Source organism: Antrostomus carolinensis, unplaced genomic scaffold (assembly GCF_000700745.2).
Source record: "Antrostomus carolinensis isolate BGI_N321 unplaced genomic scaffold, ASM70074v2 scaffold43726, whole genome shotgun sequence".
Taxonomy (NCBI): Eukaryota; Metazoa; Chordata; class Aves; order Caprimulgiformes; family Caprimulgidae; genus Antrostomus; species Antrostomus carolinensis.
In genome coordinates, this window is record NW_010323397.1 from 6,012 (window position 1) to 33,645 (window position 27,634).

General features: G+C 50.8%; 1 protein-coding gene across 1 annotated transcript; it reads left to right on the forward strand.

The window, feature by feature from the left end:
* The first annotated feature begins 332 nt into the window (after nt 1-332).
* Nucleotides 333-27,319, forward strand: CRHR1 (corticotropin releasing hormone receptor 1). The gene is made up of 13 exons (XM_010170569.1): nt 333-455; nt 9,559-9,643; nt 18,677-18,796; nt 20,027-20,112; nt 21,222-21,328; nt 21,725-21,845; nt 22,115-22,268; nt 22,509-22,569; nt 23,450-23,522; nt 24,656-24,741; nt 26,556-26,691; nt 26,878-26,919; nt 27,171-27,319. Exons 1-13 carry the CDS (start codon nt 405-407, stop codon nt 27,309-27,311), a joined length of 1,263 nt encoding a protein of 420 aa, XP_010168871.1. The 5' UTR covers nt 333-404; the 3' UTR covers nt 27,312-27,319.
* Nucleotides 27,320-27,634: the final 315 nt, after the last annotated feature.

The window sequence follows — 27,634 nt, forward strand, 5'->3', positions numbered from 1 at the left end:
AAGGCACTAGGGAGTGAAGGAAAAGGGGGGGAAAATTAGGGTTGGAAGACACTGGGAAGTGAAGGAAAAGGGGGGGAAAATACAGTTGGAAGGCACTAAGGAGGTGGAGGAAGGAAAAAGGGGAGGAGGAAGAGGAGGAGGGAGAGAACCGGGGAGTGGGAGGCTGGCGAGGAGGGCTGGAGCCCATCGCCGGGAGAGCTGGAAGGTGGGAAGGCACAGGAGCGGCTCAAGGGAAGGGTGACCGGGACTCCACCCCGCCCCAGCCTCGGGCAGCCTCTCCGGGACCCCGGCCCGCTCCTTCCACCGAGCCCGGAGCGTTTTCTCCCCGAGGGCAGAAGGAGCCCAGCGGGAGCGGGACCGCTGCCAGCCATGCCCCGGCCAGCTGGGCACAGCGGGAGCTAAGGATGGTGCCCAGCCCACCCCCTGCCTTCCTCCTCCTCCTCTTCCTCCTCCAGGTAAGATGCTTTTAAATCCTCTTCTCCCAGAAGGACCCTCCTGCCTTCCTCCCCATCACCCCTCCACCCCCCTCGCTTTCTCCGCAGTTACTTTTCCATTTCTTTGGAAGGAAGGGAAAAGTAAAAAGGAGAAACCGTGACACAAAGGGCCCTCTGGAGAATTCCTCCAGTCGAGGCTTGGCAAGAGCTTACGATGCCCAAAAATTAGTGGGGAAGGGGCTGGAGTCACTGAAAGGATCTTTAAAGAGGTGGGGGGACGACTTGCAGCCAGGTCTCCCAGCATCTCCCTACCTTGCACTTCCCAGTTAAACCAGCTGTCACCAGTTTCCCTCCAGCTGCTGGGAGGGGGTGGCTGCTCTGGGGGTGTGATGGATGGGGATAACACAACTGCAATGCCTAATTGTATCCCCCTTAATTGATTTTCTAAAGAAACCACTCCTTTTCCCCCTACCCGCAAGGCACAAGACTTTCCTCTCTAAATTTCTTGCTGTGGAATTGTAGCCGCTGCTAATTTTGCAGCTCTGCACAAAATGCAAATGCTTTGTCAGAAGCAATATTCCTCCTCCCCAAGGGCTCATCAGGAAGGGGATTATTCCCAGCTCAAAGCATATTGAAATCCCAAGCCCTGGGGAAAGGAAGGGACAAAAAGGTTTCCGATTAAATCTTGAATATTATTTGAACAAACCTATGTAGGTAGTTAAACAAAATGATCAGGTTTTTGATTAAACCTCTGTGTCAGAGAGGGTTAAAAGACAAAAAAATAAAATTGCCTGGGTCTCTGTGAAATGCTGTCTTGGTGGCTCTGTGACTGCAGAGTTAAAAAGGCAGAAGAAGCGGGAGGGTCAGCCCTTCCCGTTAGCACAGTTGCAGTTTGTACCCATGGGCTGGTTTCTCACTGTACATCACCAGCAGTGAGAGTGAGGAGGAGTATTGAGCTGCACCTTTGGGATAGGAAAGTTCTCACCTAAGCGATGAGAAGAGCTGATGTGCACCAAGTGACCTCCTTGCCAAGTTGGTGTTGCTTTTCAAAGTTCCTCTTCTGAGCAGCTGATTTCTCCTATAACTGCAGAACCTCTAATCCTGTTTTATTGGATTTGTATTTATTGAAGCTCTTTTGGGGTTATATTCCCCAGTTCAGGTTCTGTTGGGTTCCAATGTAAGAAATTAAGGTGATACAGGGCGGGATCTCTTCCCCACAGCTCAGGTCCTCCTTGGCCAATACGTGGTGACACCGTTGGCAAAGCCACAGGCCCAGTGCAATAGGGGCAGGGTATGAGATGGGGACAGCTAAGCGAGCATGATAACTCCTGATAGCTGCTGTGTGAGCAAAAAGTAGTCAGAAAAAAAAGCCCAAAGCTGCTAAGACACAGCTCCCATCCTCTGCTAAATCTTCTCAGGCTTGAGTGTTTCCCCAGCCATCCCTAGGTGTTCCCTGAGGATGGTGTCCTTGTGAAGACTTGGGGTGAAATCTTCAAAAAGCTCCAGAGTTTGAGAGCAAAACCTCCCTTTTGCTGGGGATGGAACCAGGAGGGGTTCACAAAAAACCAGTCCAAGCAAAGAGAAGTGTCTCCCAACCAGCTCCAAAAGGAAACACCCAATCTACAAAACACCCCTTGGCAGTCGAACTATCTATTTTTTCTTATAAATAGATGCGTACAAAAGTCAGACCTTATTCCAGCAGAATCCCAACCTTCTCCTGGGGACACCATGGGCTAAAGGACCATGAAACCTCAGCCTTAAGAGAGCGTGTCCGTGCAGCCAGGCACACCCACAGCAGCATCCAGCCTGCACATGCAGAGACCTGCAGCAGTCCAGCTCCAATGGAGAGCTCAGCAGGGTGAATCTCCTCTGCTTGGGCACATTTTTGCAGCCCATGGATCCCCAGTTAAGGTGTTCCCCATGCATCTGGCCAGCAGTTCTGGTTTAGCATTAATTTATCCAGCTTGCCTTGCTGAGTAGACATCCCTTGAGGGGCTGGACAGACAGATCAGGAAAGAGGCAGCCAAACTTGCTGTAAAATGTTCTCTGGCACCTTGCAAGTCATTTAAGCAAACTAAACAAGTGATTAAAAAGAAACAGTTCACCTGCAGCTTTGCCGGGAACACATGACATTTTGGGGGCTGATAAAACCGTTTGCAAAAACATTTTATGAAAAAAAAAAACAGAGTTGGATGCTGGAGGTGGGGTAGTTTCCCCTCTCTCTTGATCAGCAGCAGCAACAATAAGCCCCAAAACCAGCCCCCTACCCTTTTGTTGCTCAAATCCTTGTGTAAGACACAGAGCTGCAGTAGCAGGACGTGCTGACCGTGGGGATCTCTTCCAGTCCTTGCTTTCCTTAAAAGCCGGCGTTGATTCAGTGTGTATGAAATCATCCTCGTGGTTTCACATCTCCAGTGAAGGAGTGAATGGAAATGGCACACCCAGAATAGCTGTTTTCTTGCCATAGGAAGAAAACTTAGAAATAGGATGAGAATAGCCTGCACAGCTCACCCCTGCCCTGAAATAGAGCTCTGCTCACCAGAAATCCTTCACAGGGCTGGCCCAGAACTCAAACTCAAGCTGAGGTCTGAGTCTGCAGCGTTTAGAGAGGTTGCATCAGTGGTTTTATCTTGGAGCACAGTATTTTTGGATCCAAAGCAAAGCACAAATCATTAGTGTGGGGTTACCTCAACAAACAGAGCCCAGGAGCTCTTGTCCGACACTTGAGAGCTGTCACTCATGAGCGGGTGGCTCTTTCTGAAGATGCTATAACGTACCCAGAGACCCATCTGTTGTTTTTCCTTTTTTCCCTGACTGTATTTGGAACTAATAGAAGAGACCCTCCTTCTCTCCAGAGTGTCCTACTTTCTCAGTGAGTCACCCAGAAGCAATCACCTCCATTCAGATGGCAGAGGGCAAAGGGTCTTGGCCTTTTGCAGATCACAGTCCCTCTTCCACCCTGAAATCTTGTACTATTCACCCTGAAAAGGCAATGGCAGATGCAGCTTTGGTGTGGCCAAGATGTCTGGAGCTGTGGATGCAGATAAACTGGAGGAAAATCATAGGTGAATTAAATGGTGGATGTTCAGCCCAGGGTATGACCCTAAAAAAGTGATGGGTGAAGGAGGGAGCTTGGGGCAGGTGAGCTTGGGGCAGGTGAGATGTGGGTCTTGGGGCAGGTGAGATGTGGGTCTTGGGAGGCTGCTGGGGAAAACAAATCTCCAACCCCAAAGGGAAAATTATCTGTGAATGCACATGGGTTCCACATGTACATGCTGCAGGAGATTTTAATACAACCACCTTAGAGAAACAGCCCTCCCCTGGGCTTGTGTCCATCACCCCAACTCTTCTTCAGCAGCCTTTGCTCTGGCAAATCCAGATGCCACAGGAGCCACTTTAATTCACATGATGTCCCCTTCCCCAGCATGTTTGTGCCTTTAGCTTCCAATATCTGAATGCTATTATTCTTTTTTTCACCTGTCCCCGTGCCCCTTTTGATAGATAAATGAAGTCAGAATTATTTATGGCAAGCGGGAGAAACCAGAGCTTAATCCAGGAAAACCTTTAATTGCTCATAAGTCAGGATTTATAGGGCATTCATTTAGCCCTGATTGATATTCTTTTGTTACGATCTGCATCCAGCACGCTCAGAGAGACTCCAAACAGAATAAATACTCACACCAAAGCCTCTGTCAACACACACCAGGGGCTGGCCCTCTAATAGGGCTAAATTCATAAATTCACAGGTTTTAATGCCAGATGGAGATGTTCTCACTGACTGTTCTTCCCCCCTGAGTAATATCAGTGAGAGAAAATCCCCCCATGGTTCTTGCTTTGAGCCTCATTCTGCTCTCCTGCCCTTTGCCTTGATGCCTTGACGCTAGCAGGGCTTCTGATGTGGCTTTGCACGAAAACAAGTGAAGGAGCAACGGGGCTTTTGTTAGGAAAGTGAGGGTCTTGGAGAAGCATTGAGCCCAGGGAATAGCAGAGCAGGTCACTGTCAGGGCTAAGGCAGGGGGGTGTAGAGGGTGTCCTTCATGGACCAGATGCTCCCTGAGGGTTTCATTCATGGCTTGGACTGGGGATGGGACTTATCCAAATAAAAGCCCTCAAGGTGGAGGTGGTAAGAAGCTCACCAGTTGCAGAAGATGGTGCCTGGAAGACAGAGGAGAGAAGGGCAAATGGAACCTCCCCAGGGGAGTGAAGGCGGAGGGCAGTGGGGACTGGAGGCACCCCGGCCACCTCCAAGCACATTTGAGGGAGCAGCTCTTTTGATCAGGCTTCTCAAAGCCACCTCCAGCCTATGGCTGCAGCGTTGGCAAGACACGCTGCTCCGTGCCCTCCCTTCCAGCGCCGCTGATGTTGCTCTGCCATCCGAGGTTGGCATCCAGCTCTTTTAACATTCACTGTATTTAACACCCAAAGTCTGGCACCTTTTTCTGCAGGCTCAGGGCCAACAGCAGGTTTGATCCCAGCCTGACACACTGGGGAACTCAGCGAAGCTCTAAGGCAGAGAGATTGGGCTCAGCCCTTCCTCTGCCCCTGTGTCCCAGGAGGTCTTTCTTCTTCCACATCAGATGTCTCAGGGGGCAGCAAGCCCAGCCAAGCCGAGGAGTAGAACCAATGGATGAGAAAGGTCCCTACAGCAAGGATGATTCCAGGGTGGCTGGTGTTGACCACCCGTCCTGGTGGGTCTCAGTGGCCATCATCATCCATCCACTGACCTCTCCAGCTTTGTGCAAAGCCACTGGTTCCAACTGCTTCATCCCGCTAATTGCTCCCCTCTCCAATTACAGCCCTGTGGGCAGTGGAAAACCCAAGCCCCATCTTAGATTGTTAATTAGGTGACGAGCCATCTATCTCACTGCTCAGAGCTGTCAGCCCCTCCTGCCACCCAGATCTGATCCTGCTTGAGGCAATAAGATATCGAGGGGGGACAAGCCCATCTCTGGGTAGTACGGTGTCATGGGGTTGATGTTTGACTTGGATGTGAATATATTAATTAATCTCTGTGGATTGCTTTGGAGAGGGAAGGCACTGCAGGGGAACATTAATTCCTAATTGTTGTTAATTGAATTTTGCTGCTAGGTCAGTGGCAGGTCACCGAGGCTGATGCCATGTGTGTGTGTGTGATTTTGTTGCTCACACTCATACCAGCAGTGAGACCCCCAGCCTCCTCATGCCAAAGAGCTGACATTGTCATAGCCCACTGTGCTGCATCTCCTGGCTCTGGGGATCTGCCACCCTGTGTCCCTCATGGTCACAGGGACTGGCTCTGAAATAGCCAGTGATATTGCATCAGGATGGGGCTGGTGGGTCTGGATAGGAATGACCTGTCCCATGTGGTGCAGCACAGCCTGAGCAACCTTAGGCAGGCAGTACCCAGTGCCTCAGTTTCCCTTCTGGAACAACCTTGACTTGGTGGGTGGTGGGACACCATCTGCAGCTGGTGTTTGCCATGTGACGGATGCAGTTAACACTGGAGCAGTGGCAGGTTTTGGTGTCTGAGCTGTGCAGCAAGGTCTGTGCAACCAAGTAAGAAGTGACAGGACAAGAGGAAATGGCCTCAAATTGTGCCAAGGACAGTTGAGGTTGGATGTGAGGAAGAATTTCTTTGCTGAAAGGGTTCTGAGGCATTGGAAGGGGTTGCCCAGGCCAGTGGTGGAGTCCCCAACCCTGGAGGGGTTGAAGAGTCGTGTAGACATAGTGCTGAGGGACATGGGTTAGTTGGGGACTTGTCAGTGCTGGGTTAATGATTGGTTAAGTGTTGGTTAAAGATTAAAGGTCTTTTCCAATCTAGGCAATTCTGGGACTCCATGACTGGTTTGGCTGGCTGGTCCTGCTGCAGGAAATGTGGGGGTGAAAAGAAGGACCGTGCTGCTCCACGAGGTCCAAGGTCAACCCAGTCCCATCATCATCTGTGGCCATGACTCCCTGTGTGTAAAACAGAGACCTTAGCAGAGCCTAGAAGCGAGCTGGGCAGATGCTGAGGCAACGTCAGTGGAACTATTGGTGGATCCCAATGGAGGAGAAGCTGCTGCCAGGGTGGGGCCTCATGGGGTTCGTACAACTCCCAGCAGAACCATCATCCCCATGGGAGCAACTCCCTGGGCTGACCGAGACCTCTGCACAAAGCAGCTGCCTCTAGAAAAGCAGATTGCTTTTCTTTCCCATGCAGCTGAATGCTCAGCTGAAGCTCTCCAGGATTTTGGCAGTCTGAGAGAGGTCACTGAGGTGATCTTCACTGCAGAGCATCATTTGCCATAGCCTATGTCATAGCAGGGCTGGGAAGGCAGAGCGACACGGATCCTCTCTGGCCCGAGCATGACCCACTGCTGTTTTGGGGCTGTTGAGGTGTGCTTGGCTCCAGCCCGGCCAGGCTGGGACCTGCTGGGCACCATGTGGCATCTTATGGCAGCGATGCTTTGTCAGGCAAAGCTCTTCAAGGACAGAGCTTTGACCTGTTCTCTCTGCAAAACTTGGGGAGGGGTTAAAATAACCTGCAGAGGCCAAAACAGACCAGAGCCCGACCATCCGGCTACCAGATCAGGATGCTTTTGGCTTCTGCAAATCCACTGCAGCTGCCACCATCCCCAACTTATCCCCCTCTAGCTGGGGCTGACGGGAGTGGGGAAAAAACCTCTGTCTCTGTCAAGAGCATTGGCCACATTGCAGTGAGACCCCTCCCTGGAAGTGTTCAAGGCCAGGTTGGATGAGGTTTTGAGCAACCTGGTCTAGTGGAAGGTGTCCCTGCTGATGGCAGGGGGGTTGGAACTGGATGAGTTTTAAGGTCCCTTCCAATCCAAACCATTCTGTGATTCTATGAGACAAGACCCAGAGCCTGGTAAAAAGCTGTAAGGGTTTGTTGTGTTCTGGGGAAGCTTTTTTCCCTTTCTTTCTTCTTTCTATAGCTGTTTCAGTTCATTTACAAAACCTGCTAAGAGCCAGGGACTGCAATACATCCATACCCCCTTCTAGCTGTAGCATGGTCCATGTTGCTGCTCAGTGCCAAGACCTCTCCCTGTGTTTGGAAGGAGAACAGGCACTGCCAGGCTGGAGCAAGCTGCGATTAAGAGAAACCCATCCAATTAACACTGGAGAGCCTGCTCAGGTAGGCAAACTATCCCAACCCCTTTTGAGAGGAATTCTTTTGTCCCAGCCACCCGTGCAAAGAGCCACCAGGTCCAGCAGGCACCAGCTGTGGGTATCAACGCAGAGGGGAAACGACCCTGCTACACCTCACTTACCCCATGTCTGGAGTTTGGTTCATCTCAGCTTTTCAGGAAAGAGACCCAGGAGGTGTCCAGCTCCTGTAGGACCTGGACAACAGGAGGTCCATGCAGTGCCCATGCTCAGTGCAGGGTTTTGCTGTTGGATCCCCTGTGCCATCTGGAGCAGTCATAACAAGGAAGCTATTCTCGGCTCCATTTATATGTCTGCCTGACATCTCTCTTGCTGTCAAAACCAGCTTCCCAAGGCAGTAAATAGTTGTTTGGAAAAGAGAAAGTGGGTGCTGAGCTTGTCTCTGTGTCTGAATAAATCCTGCTAATGCTTTGGTAAGGCGCAGGGGATTGCTGGGTGTGCCAGCAAGAGCAGCCAGTGTTTATACAGCTAAAGAGCAAGAGGGGGACTGTCTTCTCCCTCCCCAGAGCATTTTTGAAGGTAAATGGCACTTGGGAAGGGAGATCAGGCACTAGGGACCAGCCTGGCCAGTGGGGAAGGTGGAGGTTGTTGTTTGTTGTATTGGCTCAGCACAGGATGATGTCCAAGCTTGCCTGAAAGCCGAGGAGGCTGCAGCTTCTCCCGGCTCCAGGCTCCGGTCTGAGTTTCCCAAGGGATCTGTGGGGGTTTGTATCTCGGGGCATGACTCTGTCCTTCAATCAATCAGCAGTGAGCTTTCCTCCAAGGGGTCTGGTGAGTCCTTGCAGGGCAGGCTTGGGGTGAGAGAAGTGAAGCTCAGCCTCATCCACCGTTGGCATTCGCCCCCTGAGCAGAGGGAATTAGCCCACGTCACCGTGTCACCCATCTCTGAGCCAGAGGAGAAAGTGTGCAGCTGCTCTGGGAGAAATCTGTGTGTTTTGCAAAACAGCAGGTCCCCTCCTTCGCCCATCTGCCTCCCTAGTGAGCCTTGGGTCTGCACTGTCCCTCTGACATCTTCCTCTTGCAATTGCTTTCCTTGGTTTTAGTTTTTCCCCAAACTTCTGCAAAAGCACAATAATTCAATAGTAGCTTTTCCAAAATAGCTCCCCATGCAGTCAATGGTTTCCACTTGCAGCAGAGCTGCCGAACCACCTGGGAGCTGCTCTGGAGAAGGGATGGGATAGATCCTGGTCAATGCTTCCCAAAGCAATCATAGAACCATAGAATGGTTTGGGTTGGAAGGGACCTTAAAGCTCATCCAGTCCCAACCCCCCTGCCAGCAGCAGGGACACCTTCCACTAGACCAGGTTGCTCAAAGCCTCATCCAACCTGGCCTTCAACACTTCCAGGGAGGAGCAGCCACAGCTTCTCTGGCCAACCTGGGCCAGGGTCTGACCATCCTCAATGGGAATGTTGCTGTTTGCAGAAAAGTCTTTCTCCTGAAAACAGGCTTTAGCCAGATCCGGTTGGCTGTGGATCAGATCTCCCTAAGGACGTGTATTAACATCTTCCCACTGACAGCTTACAAGGCTGCGATTTTAATAAGGTATTGAAAATGTGAGCGTGATGTCAGGCTCATCATGTTTCCCCTGTCTGCTCGCAGGATGCAAAGATGCTAAAACTAAAAGTGTTGATTAAATTGCTAAACAGCAGAAGCTCCGTGACCTGGCAAGGGCTGTGCAAGGCTGAAGTGTGGTTTGCTGAGAGGGATATCTGGGGCAAGAGAGGATGGGTGGGTGGGAAACAGAGCAGAGAGCATCAGTCCCACAGCCCCAGGCTGGATCAGCTCAGCTTCTCTGGGCTGGGAAAACCATCCTGCAAATGGGTATGTGTCCATCATGCAGCTTTGGGAGGGTCACATCCACCAAGACATGGACAAGCTCAGATCTGACCCAACCACAGCTGTGTCCATGGAGGGAGTGGGAGCTGGGGAAGCTGCTTATTGCACATGTAACCTGCCGTGATCTGCTCTCTCCTCATGCAGGCGATTCTCCTCTGGGACAGCCCAGTTGCAGCCTCCATCCAAGAGCAGTACTGTGAGAGCCTGCCACCCGTCACCAACCACACGGGTGAGTGTCCCACGTCCCCAGCCCACCGCAGGCATCCCCAGGGGACTCCAGTGGTAGGGGTGGCTGGAAGAGGGTGTAGGGGGGTGTCTCTGGGCTGATCTGCAGCTGCTTGGCTCTTTTTTGGGGGGAGGTGGGATGTGCTGAGGTGTTACAGCCCCGTGCTGGCTGCTCTTGCAGCCTCTTTGCAGGGTGACAGTTGAGGCAGGTAGAAGATGTAGAGCTCAGGAGAGCTAAAAATAGAGAAAATAAATATCTCTTGGACTGGGCTCTAGGGGGAGGTGGGCAAAGAGACATCTGCCCAGCCCCTGCTCTCATGCTGCCAGTTCTCTACCATGCCCAGGGACACCAGGACACTTGTCCACCCCCGTCTGCCACGCCCCTGCCCAGGGGTGACAACTGGAGGTTGTGGCTTTCTGCAGAGACCATGGCACCAGTGCAGTGTGGCCATCATGTGCTCAGGGCCTGGCCACCCTCTGTGCCCCAGCGCTCCTAGATGTGTGCCATTGAGCACTTTGGGAGGCCACCAACCACGAGGAGCTCCTGGGGACATGGCCATGGCCAGGGCTGGCTCAGCCAAGCTGGGTGAGACCCACAGGGTCATGGACAGCTCATTCCTACTCAACACCCATCCATACACAGGTTTCCATCCAACCAGGTCAGGCCCAAGATGCGTTTGTGCCAAAACTGGCTTTTAGCCTACATTCAAGACATGACTTGGATGTCATTTCAGCAGTGACAGGTCTGGTTCAGTGACAGGTTTTGGGGGAGAAAAGGTGGCTGAGGGAGTGGAGAGGAGCTCACAGGGACAAGGAGAAAAGTCCTCTCCAGCTCAGGGATGCTGCTGAGTTTGTTTTCTTACAGTTGAATGAAGATCAGAACAGGCACCAAGAAATTGCCCGGCTTACCCCAGCCCCTCTGCTCAGAGCAGCTCTCCCCATCAGGGTGATGGATGGCCTCAGAGACTCGGCACTGATGGATGGTTGCCCACCACCCTCTCCTAACAGCAGCATTAAAAACTCCTTCTTAAAAAATTACAGCTTGGCACCAGCTGACTCAGTGCCTAACCAAGCCCAGGCCACCACAGCCTTGCAAGGAGCATCCCCAGCCCAAGAAACGGAGACAGAAAGCCAAGAGAGAGCAAGGCTGCCAGTGGAAATGGAAAGGCCTGTGTGTTTCTGGCCTGGACCAGATGAGAAACCTGGTCATCACTCATGTGCTTTGCTTCCTGAAGGTTTCCTCACTCTGCTTGGCAAGGTGTTTGTCCTTGACCATGTTAGGCTGTGATAAATGGCATTGGTTTTCTTACTCACATCCCCTGGTGCAACATGTGTTCAGCTCTGTGGGCTCTGACCCATAGAAGCACTGGCCAAGCACCGCAGGGCTCTCTTGCCATGCATGGACCAGCTGGTGGCACGACCCAGGGTATCAGGCAGGTCTCAGAGCCTCCTCGTGCCCAGCTCATGGCCTTTGCCACCCACTGCTGGGACCTTCTGAGCCCAGGGGAGAGGGCAGAGAGGGGGGGGAATTTCTGCCATGGCTTTGCTGATGGAAATGTCCTACAACTGCCACCACCCTCAAGCAGTGCGTGCTGCTTTCTGCAATGAATGGCCTTTGCTGGGTAGGGATTTATTAGTGTGAACCCAAGTAGGATTTAGTGCCCATCAGTGCCCATCACCCTGGGACAGGGGAACACAACGTGCCAGGCTTCAGATCTGTGAAATCTCCAGGGCCTCCATGCATCCAACCTGTCATCCCTGACTATCTCATTAGTTTGGGATGGGGCAGGCGCATGTGAGAGCCGCTTCCAGCTCAAGCAGGGGGCTTAGAACAAGGGATGGAGATGAAACTAATTGTCTTGTGTCTGCTGCTTGGTAAGTGGAGCTCAGCGCCAGCCCTCATCCTTGGGGTCCATTTAAGCTGTGCTTGATTCAGGCAACAGTTCCTAGGGAGAGTTATTTACAAAACTGGAAACTTTGTTTTGAGGCTGTTTGACATGGGGAGTTGTTTGGATGACGCTAATGAGAATTGCAGCGAGGCCGTGAGACTTAATTTGTTCACGTCTGCATAACCCTTGGGAAATGGCACATGCCAATAACATGAGTCCAGCGGCCCTCCAGCAAGCAGCTCGGCTGGGCATCCGTTGGATGCACAGAGGGACCCTGCCTCATGTCCACATGCAGCATCCCTCCTCCGAAAACCAGCCCAGCATGAGCTCTCCTCTTCTCCCAAGTCACCAGTCCCTTCGTTATTTAATGTCACACTTTTTAATGAGGATGCATGACTGGACAGTGATATCACCAGGGTACCAGCACTCTTTGAGGCACATGCACTGAGCTGGAAAGGTCTCTGCTCATCACAGCAGTGTGATGGAGACAGACCCAGGGTGATGCTCACCAGGCTCATGGGGTGCAGGCATTGCAAGTGAACCCTCATTTCAGGAAGCAGAGCAGCTGAGCCCCACAGAGCTCCCTTGTCCTGCCCTCCTACCAGCACTGATTTACCCATCTTCCTCTAAACACACTGCCCCCAATGCAGGGCAATGTCCCTTGGGATTCATTCTCCGTGCAGAGGTGTGATCGCCCAACCTGATATTTTAGGTATGTGTCAAAAATACCTCTCGATGAGCCCCAGATTCTGGCCAGTGCTGAGACACACAGACATCCACGCACAATTCGCCACTCCATCAGAAAGGCTGCTTTCCTCAGCAGCACTGAATATTTTCTCCTCCAGGTAGAAATCTCATCAGGCTGGACGTGAGGTCAATGTGGTGTATTAGGAAAGTTGGGTGAGCTGCATCTCCAAACATCTGGAAGCCAAGAAATTCCCAGATTAGGCTTGAAAAGGAATGCAGTGAGGATCAGGGTGCCTGGTCCAGGGTGGATAGGTGCCTGTGCCAGGGGCTCCCAACCTACAGATTGCCTCAGACCACAAATTTGTCTTCCTGATGATTTCAGCTCCCTGGGGTCTCTGCACAGCTGCTTCTCACCTCGCCCTGCAATGAAGACCATCAGAAAGGGACAAGGTCCTGTCACCCACTGGGACAAAGCATCCCCTTGCAGCTGCAGGACCTCTTCCCATCGGGGCACTTCCCCGGGGAAGGAAGGGGGAATCTGAGCAGAAGGGAAAACCTCTTCCTAATTAATAGATGAGCCTTTTCCAGCCACCCAGCAGAATGCACTCGAGCAGAGTGAGCTCGCAGCGCTGAGGGGGTTGTTTTGTCATTCATAGCATTCAAGTTTGGATCAGCCCAAGGAGCTGCATCCTGATTGCTAATAGTCCCGGCTGGTCCTGGCTGCACGATTCACTCCTTTAAGCTGTTAAACTGCTATCACAATAAATTGTTATCCTCAGTGCAGTGCATGTGCTCAGGAGAGAGGGGGAAGCACAGCTGATTCCTTCCTAGGAAACATTTTCTCCCGCTGCAAGTTCACCTTAAGCAAAGGAAAATGACAACAAAGCTAGGCAGAACTGAAGAGAAATGAGAGAAATGTCTTTTTTTTCTTTTTTTCTTTTTTTTCTTTTTTTAACTGGAGGCTTTTTCAAGGAGGGGAAGGGAGCTTAGCTTTGCATTTAAATCGAGCAAATCAAGTTGGTCCAGATATAGGAAAAGCCTGTGGCTGAGAAGCAGAGGAGAGCAGCGAGTGATGAGAGCATTTCCTTCGCAGGCACTTTATCAGACAGGTTTGGAAACACATTTCACAGCCGGTGACAGATTGACCAAGAGACTTTCCCCCCGCTCCAGCTTCAGCTCCCCAAACCGCTGACGCTGCTCCAGCAGTCCCTTCTCCTGCCGCTGCCATTTCACTCACTTCCTGACTCCCCTGCGGAGAGACTGGAATTTAAATTCATAAAGGTCAAATTAACACCATCAGTGTCTCTTTTCCCTTCAGCCTCACTGGCATCTCTCCCACCAAGACAGAAATACTGATAAAGGAGCTGAGCAGGGGCTAAAGAGGCAGCAATGAGTCCTGGCAGGGATTGAGCACTGAGGGAGAGCAGTGACACCAGAGCACATTTGGGAAACAAAAAATGTGAACTCAACTATATGAAAAATCATAGTGTTTTAACTGTATATTAGTATTGATAAATCCATTCTGCGCCATCATCTAGGAAACAGGGATGTCAATAGAAACTTGCTTATATTCATAGATTTTATTGTAGAGGAGGGAAGAAGGTGATGAGGTTTTCTGGTAGGAACCAGTGTCCCAGCACATCTCAGCGTGAGCAGCAGCTACGGCAGTTAAACTGTACTTTGGACTGGATGCAATAAAATCGTTGCCAGCTACTCTCTTCAGTTGTAGCCAAACAAGAAGCCTTTGCTAGGAAAACTCTGCCAGCAAGTTCTTTGCTCACCCACCAGCAAAGCCCAGCCAATATCAGGGAATAAACCACTTGCTGCTACACTTGGTAACAACACAACTCCAACCACCCTATGGGTCAGATCAGGAGAACAAGATATACCCCAAACCCAACCCACTACATTATATATTCAATAAATATATATGCTCCACAGAAGCTGTACATGGATCAGTCTTAAATGACGACATTGAGCAGATGCATCAAATACCAATGGCAGAAGCTAGATTTGATGCCTCCTATTTATTCTTCTCCAGAATAGCAGCAAAGACCCAAGGGGACAGTCAATGATGGTGAATAGCAACAAGCCAAAAAATCATTACAAAGACACTTTGCTATCATAATGCTTAATTAGCCTGTGTAATTATTTTACATTGAGGATCATGGAACTTGAATTTTTGGGAAGACTCTGGGGATTTTTTTAAGGACTGGACTCTTATAAAGATAAATAGAAACAACCAACTCCACTGAAAGCAGTGCTGGAGGTAGGGTATGAGCAAGGATCTAGGGATTTTGAGACAACTACTGTTGCTCCCAGCCATATTGAGCACCCAAGCCTGGCTCAGAGGGAAGCCAAGCAGCTCCACCACCCCAATTTCATCCCCGTGTTAATATAAATTGAACCCCAGTGCCATTTCCCTCAATGCCTCAAGGTGTTACTCCAGCATTCAGCACTTGAGTGGCTCCACAGTTGGGATTGAGCCACCCCTCCTTGGCCCATGAGAGCCTTCAATAAGAGCATCCCCCAATAGCCCTTCCTTTGGGGCAAGAAGGTGTGAAATGGCTCCTTCTGCTCCACCAGTGTGGTGGAGCTGCCCAGGAGGGACAAGTGACCTTCTTGCGCACTGGCTATGGTGAATAAATTTTGATTAAATGCAGAGGTGAAGCCTTGATTACCAAATGCAAATGCTGCAGCAGGGACGTTCTCAAGGCTTCAGCCTGCTTGAGAGGCAGCGGCAGCAGCAACGCAGTCACTGGGGACATCAGGGATGGACAGAGATAATTGTGGTTGAGTAAGAGCTCGGGACAGGTAGAGATATGAGCTAACACCTTTCAGCTGTTCCTCAGCCTCCTGAGATGCCTTAGATGAATAACCCCATCACTCCCAACCATGGGAATGAACCTGTGATTCAGATTTCCATTGTCTCTCTTGATCCCTTTGCACTGCACAAGGGGAGAGAGGCTTCACCCTTCCAGCAGCCGTAGGGTCTCTGGGATGCTGCACTGGTGGAAAGCTTTGCCTGGTGTGGGCTGAGAACACGTTTATATCAGCACAACCTTCACTTTACTTCTCTTCATACCATCCTAGCAATGGTTTGATGGTACAATAACACTTCAGATCTCCTGGCATCTGCTCAAGAGCACTGTGGTCACACATCTGGTGGTGCTGGCCAGGATAAACATGCTCCATCCTCTTTAAATTTGCTCAAAATCTTTGGCAGATTAGCTGGGAGTGGAGAGCTTTACCCTGCCAGGCTTCACCCAGCTGAGTGGCTTCAGCTTGGAGGGGCCTCCATCAGTAGTGGAAGCAGGTTGGAGAAGGATGTTTTATATAAACAGGAGGGATATTGTTATAGTTATCTCAAGACAGTTATTGTGATACAGTTGTCTCAGTGGAAGTCCCTGGACAGGCACTTTTTTTCGTCAGAAGAAAGGAAATGCTTTATATTGCTTCAAAGCAGCACAACCTGAAGGAAATAGGGTGAGAAGGGATTTGAGTGACTTCCCCAGTGGCACGTTCCTGGTCTCAAAGCAGGATCAACTCCTCCTCAACACCGTGTTTTAGTGTGGGAGTGACCCAAATCGGAGGGATTGGGTGCAGGTAGGAAATTCATTGACCTTTCTTACTGTAAAGCTGCAAAGACCAAAGCTGTGTCTGCGCAGCCAACAGTGCTGAGAAAGCTGGAGTAGACATCTGCAGAACCTAGGAGAATAATCCCCCTGCAAACAAACGGGACTCAAAACATATATGAAAGCATTTAGCAGTGATACATATAATTTCCATGCTGAACAGTGCTCTAAATGCTGGGAGCCACGTGCCGCTGGGGAGCAGCTGGAGCAGACAGTCATGCTGGGCAGAGGGGACATCCAAGCCCCCATGGCACTCTTTGACTTCACTCTTTTACTTAACTCTTCCTCAGCAGACTTTTTTGCTGTTGTTGTTCCCTAGATGCTGGAGAAGAGCAGAAAGATCAACATCTGCTTTCTGCAGCTTTTCTTCATCAAGCAGTTCTCAGTGTGAGCCTGGGAAAAATGTTCCAGCCACCCACTAGATTAAAAACTGATGGGACAGACCTTGAAATGATGCCTACAGCAGTGCTGGGGCAAAGCCTGCTGTGCACAGGGTGAAGTCCCAGGAGCTTCCTACAGCCTGGCTGAGCCTGACCTCTGCTCACCCCACAGTAGCCCCTGAACCCCAATGTCACCCCACATCACAACCATGACCTATGGGACGAGGTGGGGACTGAGCTCCTGGTGACGTTGCTCCACCTTCACCCCACATCTCTGCTGTGGTGGGACCTCAAGACCCATCCACTTGGTTTGTCATCAAGTGGCTGGCCATAGCACTTCAATGGGAATGCCAAACAGCATTAGATCAAGTGCCCTGGAGAAAAGTGGAAATATTAAACCCATACTTGAGCAGATGTATAACAGGATGATGCCACCTTTGTCTGACCACATCATTTCTGTGAATTTATCATGGGTTTGGTTATTAGTGGTATTGCTGTGGTTTTAATTTACTGATGGAGAGTAATGTTGCCGCCGCTCTCTGGCTCTGCTGACTTTTAATTGCTGAGTCTTCCTGCTTGTTCTCCCTGAACAGTCTGTATCTGTGCCCCAGAACAGTCCCTGGCCTGCAGGAGGGAAACTGAGGCAGGAGGGGATGGGGAGAAAATGAAGTTTGTGCTCAGCTCCACTGGTCACAGGGAGAGTTTTCAATGATTGCATGAGCTGCTCTGGGAACTAACACTGTACAAGTCCCATTTTCCAATGTTGGCTTATTCCAAGTGAAGCTTTTCTTATTCCACATATTCATGTGGCTTGTCACCTGAGTGGATTCCCAGGTAGCTAACAGGGAGAGAACTTCTAATTTGACTTTGTCCTTAGTTGAAGCAATTACCACTTCTCTTTTCTCTACCTCGATGCATATTATTATAAAATTTTAAACAGGGACTTCTTTTTCTCTGACCCTCTATTTCTCTGACAAATTTGGGTCAAAACAACTACGGAGCTCAACAAATGCTAATGGATGCAGATAAGCACAGACACACACACTACAGGTGATTAAATGCCACCTTGTTTCCTAAGAAATACAGGCTTAAAACAGTTAAATTAAAGTGAAGGTTACCACAGCAACCATACACATTAGCAAAGCTAAAGGCAAAGGTCATTGTTAAAATTAATTTCTCACTACAAGCTACAGAAGGCAGAAGGTAACACTCGCCACACTCTGATGCTTCCCCAGCGCATGTGCTTGGAAGTTGTTCTCCCTTGCAAAGATATTTGAAGAAAACCCTTGAAAATTTGCTCTGAGAACATCCCAAGAAACCAAGGAGTCATTTCTCAGCTAATCAATGAAAGCAAATATTCCCCCATGAAAACTTTCATCATACTAATAACAAAATATTTAAATATTTTTTTGTTTGTTTTTTTTTTGTTCAGTCGCTTCTTAGCCAGCTCTATCCATAGGAAGTCTCAGGAAAGGCATTGAGATAACAACCATGGAGTCTGGGTGGAGAGGAACCAACCGTGGTGTTCTCACACCCAGAGAGCTGTGAATTGGGGTGTTTTGCCCCAGGGAATCACAGAATCACATGGCAATGTCTGTCTCTGTGCCAGCAACACAAACATCTCTGGTACCCAGGAGTGGTACCCACTGAATTCTCCCACTTCCAAGGTCCACTGCCCATCCATCTGCTGCCTGTCGGGGATTGGATTATCTGTATATTACAGCCGTTGTGCTTCTCACATCTCTCTTTGAGATGTAGCTAGGACATATTTAGCTACAGTACATGTTCTAAATATATACAAATTACACAGAAAAAAGCCTGCAATCTGGCCTACCTAATGCCTACATTAGCACACTTGTGTAGCTGGGAAAAGCACACAAGTCCTGCTTGAAATCTGAAATAGCAGCAGCAGGCTTGGAGTTTTCTTCCCATGAAAGGCTGGAAGAGACCAACAGGAATGGCTAGGAAGGAGAGCTTGCAGCCAAGAGGTATGAGAGTGTTGGAAGAGCTCTGGGGAGTGTCCCACCAGCACCAGGCTGGAATCACCTCTGGGAAAGGGAAAATCTGACTTACTGCTGGTTGCCAAAGTCATGGTTGAAGGAAGAAGCAGGGCTAGAGAACCAGAGCCAGGGAACCCCAAACTAACTTTGGAAGCTGGATCAGAAAGCCAGGTTTGTGCCAGAACTGGACTTAACCCAGGTGTTCAGACAGGACTAGGGCAATAGTCATGGCCAGGATGGATCAACCAGCCCTTGGGGAGTCTTGGCACAGACCCTCTTTGGTGGCTACCATGAGGTTCTTCCATGGGCTGAGCTTGCAGTGACCCATCAGCTCAGCCAGGACTGCAGCCCCAGCTCTCTGGGCAAACCTTGATCCTTCAACAGCCTGGAGGTGGCCCATGGTGGCCTAGAGACCTTCATTAACTCTCTATCCTCCTTCCCCACAGGTCTCCAGTGCAATGCCTCAGTAGACCTGATCGGCACATGTTGGCCCCGGAGCGCAGTGGGACAGCTGGTGGCTCGCCCCTGCCCCGAATATTTCTACGGCGTGCGGTACAACACCACGAGTAAGATAAACAACACTGGTGGGGACATGGTAGACGTGAGATGGGGGAGTTCAGAGAGCCATGTGCATCATGGGCTGTGGGGGCACGAGTGACAATACATCTTTGGGTGCAGAGCTCGTTGGAGGGCTCTGTGGGATCTGTCCACCAAAAAAGAAAAAAAAAGCTCTCATATCCCAAATTTCAGGGAAGGTGGTTTCACAGCAGCAGCTTTACAAGCAAGTCCTCTTGGACATATCCCCATGAAGGAGAAAAGGGCTGAAGTCCACATCTTGGGGAGAAGGGAAGAGGAGTGAGCCTGCTCTGCTGTTGGAGGTGGCACAGAGGTCTGCAACCCCCAGCTGAGTAAGGACTGGGGGACCTTGCAGCTCATCCCCTCCTGGCACGAGTAACAGCATTGTCACTGCTGACAATGTGCTGAGAGCAGAGGACAAAGTGAAAGCACTTGAAAAGTGCCTAAAGCCATTCCTAGCACAAGGTTGAGCTTCTGACCACCCAAGTGTTCCTTTTGATGAAAGAAACATCTTTGTTCCTGCAGAAAACATCAATTTTTCTCTCCCAGACCTTTTGGCCGCAGTGGAAGATCACATGCATATGGCTCCTGCTTTGTGGGGCCTCTCATGCCGTTGCAGGAGTCTCTTTGCATTAATCCATACTCGAGCCATCCCCACCCCTGTCCCATCCCATCGCCCTGATGAGGCTCACGGTCTCTCCTGTTCATAGCAGAAGCCCAGCATCACCCCAGTGTTGGCATCACCCCTATGCTGATGTCAATCAGAGACTGCTCTGGGCTGTCGTGGCCATTCCTTCCCAATTAGCCTCGCCGTTCTCCATCCTTGCTGGGAGGCAAAGAAAGCTCCTAACGCAGGGAGAGAAGTGAAAACTTCACACTGCCCTTGCAGCAGGATGGCATGTGATGGCTCAAGCAAATGGCACAGAGGAGGGGAAACGAGGAGTTGAACTCATGCTGGTCCCATTGCATCTCAGTGGTGGGAGGTGCCAGGGTCCCCCAGCACCAAGGGGCAGAGCTGGTGCAGACCCAAAGCCCTTGAGAAGGTCTGAAATGTTCTGGGGATTTTGGTCCCGCAAGTGCCACCAAGGCAGCATCTGAGTTGGCTTCAAAGAAAAAGATACTACTGACTTGATGCCAGTGTCCCCTGCATTGGTCATCAGGTCACATCTTTGTGCCTATCCCCATGTACCGTTAACCCTTTGATGGGCATTATCTTTCAGATAATGGCTACAGGGAGTGCCTCGCTAACGGGAGCTGGGCAGCGCGGGTCAACTATTCCCAGTGCCAGGAGATCCTCAGCGAAGAGGTAAGACCTTGGTAGCACCACCACAAGGCTCTTGGCAGGAGGGTGAGGGACAGACAATGGAGTTTTGAAAGGGCAACAACATCCAGGTCAGGGATGGCCCAAGGGAGCTGCGGGCTGGGTGTGCAGCAGCATCCAAGATATAAGGTTGCGTGCGGCATATATGACCCTCTTCTTGATTTGCATTTCCATTCCCTGCCAAAAAATAAAGCCATGCCTGTTTCCTTCCATGTTAAAAATCCAAGAGGATTTGCAGTGTGAGGTCTCCTGGCCCCAGGGCTGCTGGGTGCAGATCAGCATGCCCTCCAGCCCCATCACCTTCCTCCAGCCCCATCACCTTCCTCCAGCTCCCTCCTGACACCAGCACTCAGTGTAAACCCCATCCCTTCCCACTGGCAATGAAATAAAGGAGATGTTTAGGAAGCTGAAAGGGATTTAAAAAATGGACACCAAGAATTACAAGCCCCTGAGTAGGTCAAGTGACCCCTTGGAGCAGAGGAGAAGAGATACAGGCTGTTCATTTGCAGTTGATAACCATCTCTGGTATTTAAGATGCTGATATCTCTTGCCAGGAATGGTTTTCTCACTCGGTTAATTGCTAATTCACAGGTTGGATGAGTGCCTAACAGCAGGAACAATCAATTAATTTAATTATCACTCACACCTTCCCAAGATCCCCTGCTCCTTCTGCCCAACTTCATCCCAGCTGCCCCCAGGGCAATGGGGAATGAACTGAGACATTAGATGTCACATTGCCAGTGAGCTGGGATGAATTGCAGCAAGATTTCCCCAGATGAGGGGTTGGGGATGTCCCAGCGCTGAGCAGGGGTGATGTAGGGGCAGCAGCCCTGGGATGGGTAGGATATGAAATGCCTGAGCCCTTTGCAAGGCCAGCTTGATGCCTCTCCTGTCCACTTTAGCTCCATCCATCCAACCAGCCATGTCTTGTTCCAGCCCCATCTCCACTGTCCTGCACTAGGTGGGCTTCAGTTGCTTTCTGAGAAAGGACCCAAATTTTGCAGTGCAGCTTTTGGAGATGATGTGGTGGAGGAGTTGGGTTTGTGGTGGTACTTGGGGCTGCTGCTGACCACCTGCCCATCTCCCCCCACCAGAAGAAGAGCAAGCTGCACTACCACATCGCCGTCATCATCAACTACCTGGGGCACTGTGTCTCGCTAGGGGCCCTTCTCGTTGCCTTTGTGCTCTTCATGCGCCTGCGGTGAGTGACCTGACCTGCTGCTGTGCTGCTGCTGGGGGAATGAGCTCAGGGAGGTCATCCCTCAGGCTGGGGATGGACCCAGCCCCTGTGTTTTGCTGTATCTTCCTCCACGGCCATTGCTCTCCAGTCTGGAGGGATCGTGCCTATCTCAGGGTTATTTTCCTCCTGCTGTTTTTTTAAAGCAGTGGGTTATGGAGGCAGAGGCTTCTCCTTGGTGCCTTCCACCTCCTGGCCTTGATTCTGCCCACCTTAGCAAGGGCATGGTCCCAGAAGCTCACCCCTGGGGTCCCAACAAAGACATTCAGCTCCACAAATACCCCTGTCCCCCAGCCCGCACATGGCCAGCTCCCAAGACACCCACTATGCTCTGATGGTCTCTTGTCCTTGCTTCTCCAGGAGCATCCGGTGCCTGAGGAACATCATCCACTGGAACCTGATCACAGCCTTCATCCTACGCAATGCCACGTGGTTCGTGGTGCAGCTCACAATGAACCCAGAGGTGCACGAGAGCAACGTGGTAGGTGCAGCTTTGCCAGGCAGCTGGTCTGAGCCTGGCTGTGCATGGCTGGGGTGTGTGGGAAGTTTGAGAATCCTAGATATCAGCCCATAAAAGCAGCTTGAGGGCCTAAATAGGGCTGCCTGGTGGTTGGTGGACAACACAGACTTAGGAGAAATGTGGGTTCAACTGGTCTACTGGGGTTTGTGTTGCTCAGTGCATCAGTTTCACCACTGTAACACAGAACTCTGCTCTTCACACTCTATGTCTCCTCCTAACCCCCTCTGCAGGTCTGGTGCCGCTTGGTCACTGCTGCCTACAATTACTTCCACGTCACCAACTTTTTCTGGATGTTTGGTGAGGGCTGCTACCTGCACACGGCCATTGTGCTCACCTACTCCACAGACAAGCTCCGCAAGTGGATGTTCATCTGCATTGGATGGTGTAAGTACCAGGATTTCCCCTTCACCCACTGGCTACCCAAGGTTTTAGTGATGGGTGATGCCCACCTCCATCCTCTGCTCTAGCTCTTCTTGTACCCAAATAGCTGCACAAAGGCTGCCAGGAGCAGGAGGATGGGATTTCCATGGCCAATGGTTTGCCCTGTGTGAGGAAAATCTCTGTTACAAGATAATTTTGTAGTAACATTGCACCCCTGAGACTCATCTGTGTGTTCATCTGCAGGTATCCCCTTTCCCATCATCCTTGCCTGGGCCATCGGGAAGCTGTACTACGACAACGAGAAGTGAGTCGGATCGTTCTCATTCCCCATTCTCTTTTCTATCCCAATTCCCCCAAGATTAGTTGTGCCAGGGGCTGTGGCAGGCACAGATCCTGCCTGGAAGGGATGACCCAAGGCCCATGGAAAGGATGGAAGGAAAAAAAAAAGACAATATTCTTCCATTCCTTCTTTTATCCCACCTTTAGGCTTTCTGCCTGCAGCTGCCTGCTGCTGCATTTTGCTCTTCAAAGAGCAAATGAGATTTTTTTTTTAAGGAGGAAAAGACAAGATTAAGCCAGAGCTCCTACAATGTGTTTGTTAAATGGAGCTGGGATTTAATCTACCAGCAGAGATAGAAGCTACCACCACCTGAGTCATTTTCACGGAGACTTGCTAATGGAGGACTTAACAGGGATCTGAGAGCTCATCACACAGACTGGGAAGGTAAAAGGAGCCTGTGTAGGTGAATGGCAGCTTGTCTTGTTTTTCGGTGCTAGTTTTACCCCCTGACTTCAGCAGCCCTACGCTATACACACACACACAGCATGGATTTAACAAAACCCAACCAGGCGCTCCCAGGACACAAATACACATGTGTGAGCTCCCACAGGGTTTGCTAGGGACAGAGCCAACCCTCTGTGTAAGGTTGTCCCTGCTCGTCCTAGAGTGACCAGTTCCCACATCCATACGGGGCCCATAAACACCCTCACACCCCCCCCTGCACCTCCATGTAGTGGGTTCCTGGGAAGTTCTTCCATAGTGGCTACAGCAGTTGAAGTTGTAGTGTTTTCTCCCTGTGGACAGTGACTTACAGTGAAAGGACAGGAGTAAATCCAGGTCACTCACACTTCAGGCTTGTCCCCAACACCAGATGTCCCTGACACCACTTGTCCTTGCATTACAGGTGCTGGTTTGGGAAGCGAGCAGGAGTTTATACTGACTACATTTACCAAGGTCCCATGATCCTGGTGCTTCTGGTAAGAGCAAAGTGACCTTCTTTGCCTAATATAGGGTTCTTCCCATCAGCATGTGGGATATGGGTGCTCCTGAATGGGGTCTCACCCTCTCCTTCAGCATTGCCCCATTGCAGCTGGCTGTGCTGCCCCACAGCAGCAATGAGCTTGCCCTTCAATCCCAACTCCCTGCACCCAAACTGCACCTTGAGCAGATTTGGGCACCTAAAGCCATGATGAGAAGCAGCGTGCACAGATCCTGCTGGCTTGGGATGGGCTAGAAAGGGAACCTGGAGACCTCACTCCAATAGGGATGTTCCCACGTGCATCAGTAAGTCCCTCCATCCCTACCCTGGCACTATTTGGGTGCAGGTGGATGCTTTGCCAAGCATTTGCAGCAGCCTGGGGACCTCAACCCCATTCCATGATCCACATCATTTTGCTCTTGGCCCTTGGCTGAGCAGTGATGCTTGAACCAGGGGTCGTACAGACCATATTTTCCTGGGACTTTACCCTTTCTGGAAGGGACAGAGAGGAGCAGAGGTGGCAAGTCATAAGCAGCAGTGCCAGGGTCCAACCTGTGTTGGTAGGAGGAAAACTGTGCACAAGGTCCCACAGCTTTTCCTCCCTCCTTGCCCAATGCTGAGAAAACACGAGGAAGCACTAATCATCGGCACCAACCGGCGTCGCTGAAAAATTGAGCCTGCTTCTCATTTCTCAGCCCATCAGGTAGCCAGGCCACTTCTAATTTGTGTCAATTGTGTTCAGCTCCCAGTGCTGCCTTCCCGTACCCTCAGTAGTGGTTTGGCAGTTGGGAGAGTGGCCAAGAAGCTCCTTGCTGTGGTGGCAGCCCAAAATCCCTTGAGTCACCTCATATTCCTCCTCCTCTTCCAACTTTTTCACCTTCAGCCCTTTCTGTAATGCTTGCCCCTCCTTGCCAATCTCCTGGTGTGCTCTGCTGTCCTGCTTCCTTGAACAAATCCCTAAATCTAATTGCTAAAGTGCTTTAAAGATGATAAATGCAGATGTCCTGTTCCATGGAAGGCAGTAGATGAGGTTCAAGAGGAAGCATTCCCATCTCCCCTGGCCCAGCCCGTTGCCTCTGCTGAGGAAATGTTGAGGGAGCAGACGCTAAGCAGGTGCCCTCTTCCTTCCAGATCAACTTCATCTTTCTGTTCAACATTGTCCGAATCCTAATGACGAAGCTCCGAGCTTCAACCACGTCAGAGACGATCCAGTACAGGTAAGAGTGTGAGTGACCTTGTAGAAAGCAGACCTAGAAACTGTGTTAGCATGACTAGGGGAGATAGGAACAGCCCCATCAGCCAAGTATCAAGAGGATGGGTGCATGGGGAGACATCTAAGAACACTTCAAATGCTTTTTGGAGACAGACGTCCATCACATCTGGGCTTGTTGAAAAACCCTGGCCAGTGAGAGCTTTGCAATGGAGAACATGGATCTGCTGGATCTACCTTTGAAGGGAGCTGTTGGGAGCTGAATCTCTTTGTAAAAGCCTGTTCTGGTGGGACCTGATCAGCTCACCGGCCTTGGAGCTGCAAATCCTAGTATGGAGGTGAGAATTAAATCACCACTTGGCAGCAAAGCAAAGGGCAAGGAAGGAGTAATGAATCGATGCCACCTCAAACACCTCCTCGTGAGGCTGCAAGGAGAAGGCAATGCTCTCAGCAGCATATGTCAGGAAGATTTAACTCTTCCCTGCTGCGGAATATTTTGCAGACAGCTTGGGACATGAAAGGTTAGAGCAGCATTCCGAAGTACCTGGAACAGGAGAAGACACCTTGATCTTTGTCAGTGCTTCTCTCTGGATCATTTTTCTGGGCAGGAATCGGGGAATCTTGCTGTGTGATGCATCAAGAGAAGCAGGTTTGGGGTGGGGGGTGACTTTTCAGCTGAGAATGGAAAAATTCAGATGCTGCTATTGGGAAATGCCAGCTTTCCTCATCATGGAGTATTGAGCTGGGATGAACGGTTCAGCTTGGGGTGAACAAAGATGGAGGCTATTGAAATAGGCTGGTTGGCCTCAGACAACAATTTTGAGAGACTTTTGGTTTTGCAGTATTTTCCTGATTTTTGGCAGGGAAGGTTTTTCACCTTTGGGTAGAAGAACATTTTAATTTCCCAGGAATGTTTTGTGGGATGGGAAAAACCTGGAGAGTTTGGTAGGTTATAAGCTGTGCAGTCCTGCTTAAACCAGGTAAGGGACATCCCTGGAGGGTTCCTGCTTACCTTAGACAATGGCTTTTGGTGAAAGCTGATGGATCTCCTGCTACTGTGGCTGTTCCCCTGGGTGCATGAGCTGTCCCGTGGTTTGCCAGCCTGAAGATGCTTGTGTCCTCAGTTATTTCCAGCTCCTCTGTGCCACCTGCCAGGTTGTGTCTGGCCGTGGCTCTCCTCCAGGTCAACAATGTCACGCAGGTCCCAGGCCCCATCCCTGCCCATCCCAGACCTGCCAGGGATGACTTTCCCTGTTTTCAGCTAATATTGGAATCTGTCCATTAACGAGATTTTTTAAGCAGAAAGTGTTGACTTGGCATTGTTCTTGTCCCTTAATCCAAACAAACGAGAAGCCAAGCCCTGATCGTTCCTCCATCCCAGCTAATAGTACCAGCACTGTTACTTTTCACAAACCACACTTGTAATCTCATCAAGAAAAGATATCAAATTAATTAGCCGGGATAGGTTTTTCATAAACCTACGTTGAAGGGTGTGATTTATTTTACCCTCCTTAATTCCTTTTTAATCGAGCCTTAGATCAGCCAAGCAATCATTTCATGCCAGCTCAAGGTCAGGCCTCCACTATCCGCTGCCCTTTTCTGGATGGAGAAACCACAGAAGGTGCCCTGTGCTCAAACCAGCCCAGTCACTTGGGGATCACATTGGAAAAAAACTCAACTCTGCTCCATTCTCCCCTGATCACTAGTGTCCCCAGACCCAGTCAGACCAGTCCCCGCCATGCTGGTGCTGGGAGTGGGATTGGGAGGGTTCTTGTGCCCAGGGCTGCACTGCAGCAGCTCAGGTCCATGTTTTCTCCCCAGAAAAGCAGTCAAGGCTACGTTGGTTCTGCTGCCCTTGCTGGGAATCACCTACATGCTGTTCTTTGTCAACCCAGGGGAGGATGAGATCTCCAGGATTGTATTCATCTACTTCAACTCCTTTCTGGAGTCCTTCCAGGTATGGTCCTCAGCATTAGCTTCCTTCCCAGTCCCCCCACCAAGGGATGTGGTGATGCCTCACCCTGCTTTTGTCCCCTCCCAAAACCAGACATCCCCAAACCCCAGGGTTGTTCCAAAGCTCCTGAGCCTGGGGGTGCCTGCTGGTCATGGCTCTGTGGTGACTCTGCTGCTTGTCTCCTTCCAGGGTTTCTTTGTCTCTGTCTTCTACTGCTTCCTGAACAGCGAGGTGAGCACCTGAGGGCTGGGGGATGCTTGGGGTCTCTACACCCTTCCTTGCAAGCAGACACAAGCTGATGCTTTGTCCCTCCACAGGGCTTGGAGGGTGCTGGCACCCAATTCCCCAGCTAAAGGCATTTGCTGATCAGAGTTGGTGCTTTACCTCCAGCTCCAGGCACATCTGCAGCCACAGGTGCCTCCGAGTAACTTTGGACAGCTGTGTGGTGACTAAATGTCCCTTCCTCTGTCTCACACCCCCAGGTCCGATCAGCTGTACGGAAGCGGTGGCACCGATGGCAGGACAAGCACTCCATCCGCGCCCGCGTGGCTCGGGCCATGTCCATCCCCACCTCCCCAACCCGTGTCAGCTTCCACAGCATCAAACAGTCCACAGCTGTCTGAGCCGGGAGCAAGCTGACCTACAGGATGCAGGAGCTGGTGTCCCCACGGTGTGGGAACCCAACATGGCACAGCACAGGAGCCAGGTCCTGCCTGCACCCACCAGTCTTGCAGAGGGCACAGGAACTCGCTGCATCTATGGGAAACCCAATAGAAGCTCCTGTCCCAGTGTGCTGGGACCTGTAGGATAGGACAGCTGAGACACTGCTTTGTCATCTCCATGGCAGCGGTGTGACCTGCTGAGGTGGCAGAAGGAGACAGAGGAACCTGAAGAGGTTGCAGCAGCCTCCCTTCCTGCCTCCATCCTGGGCATGATGCCCCATGTC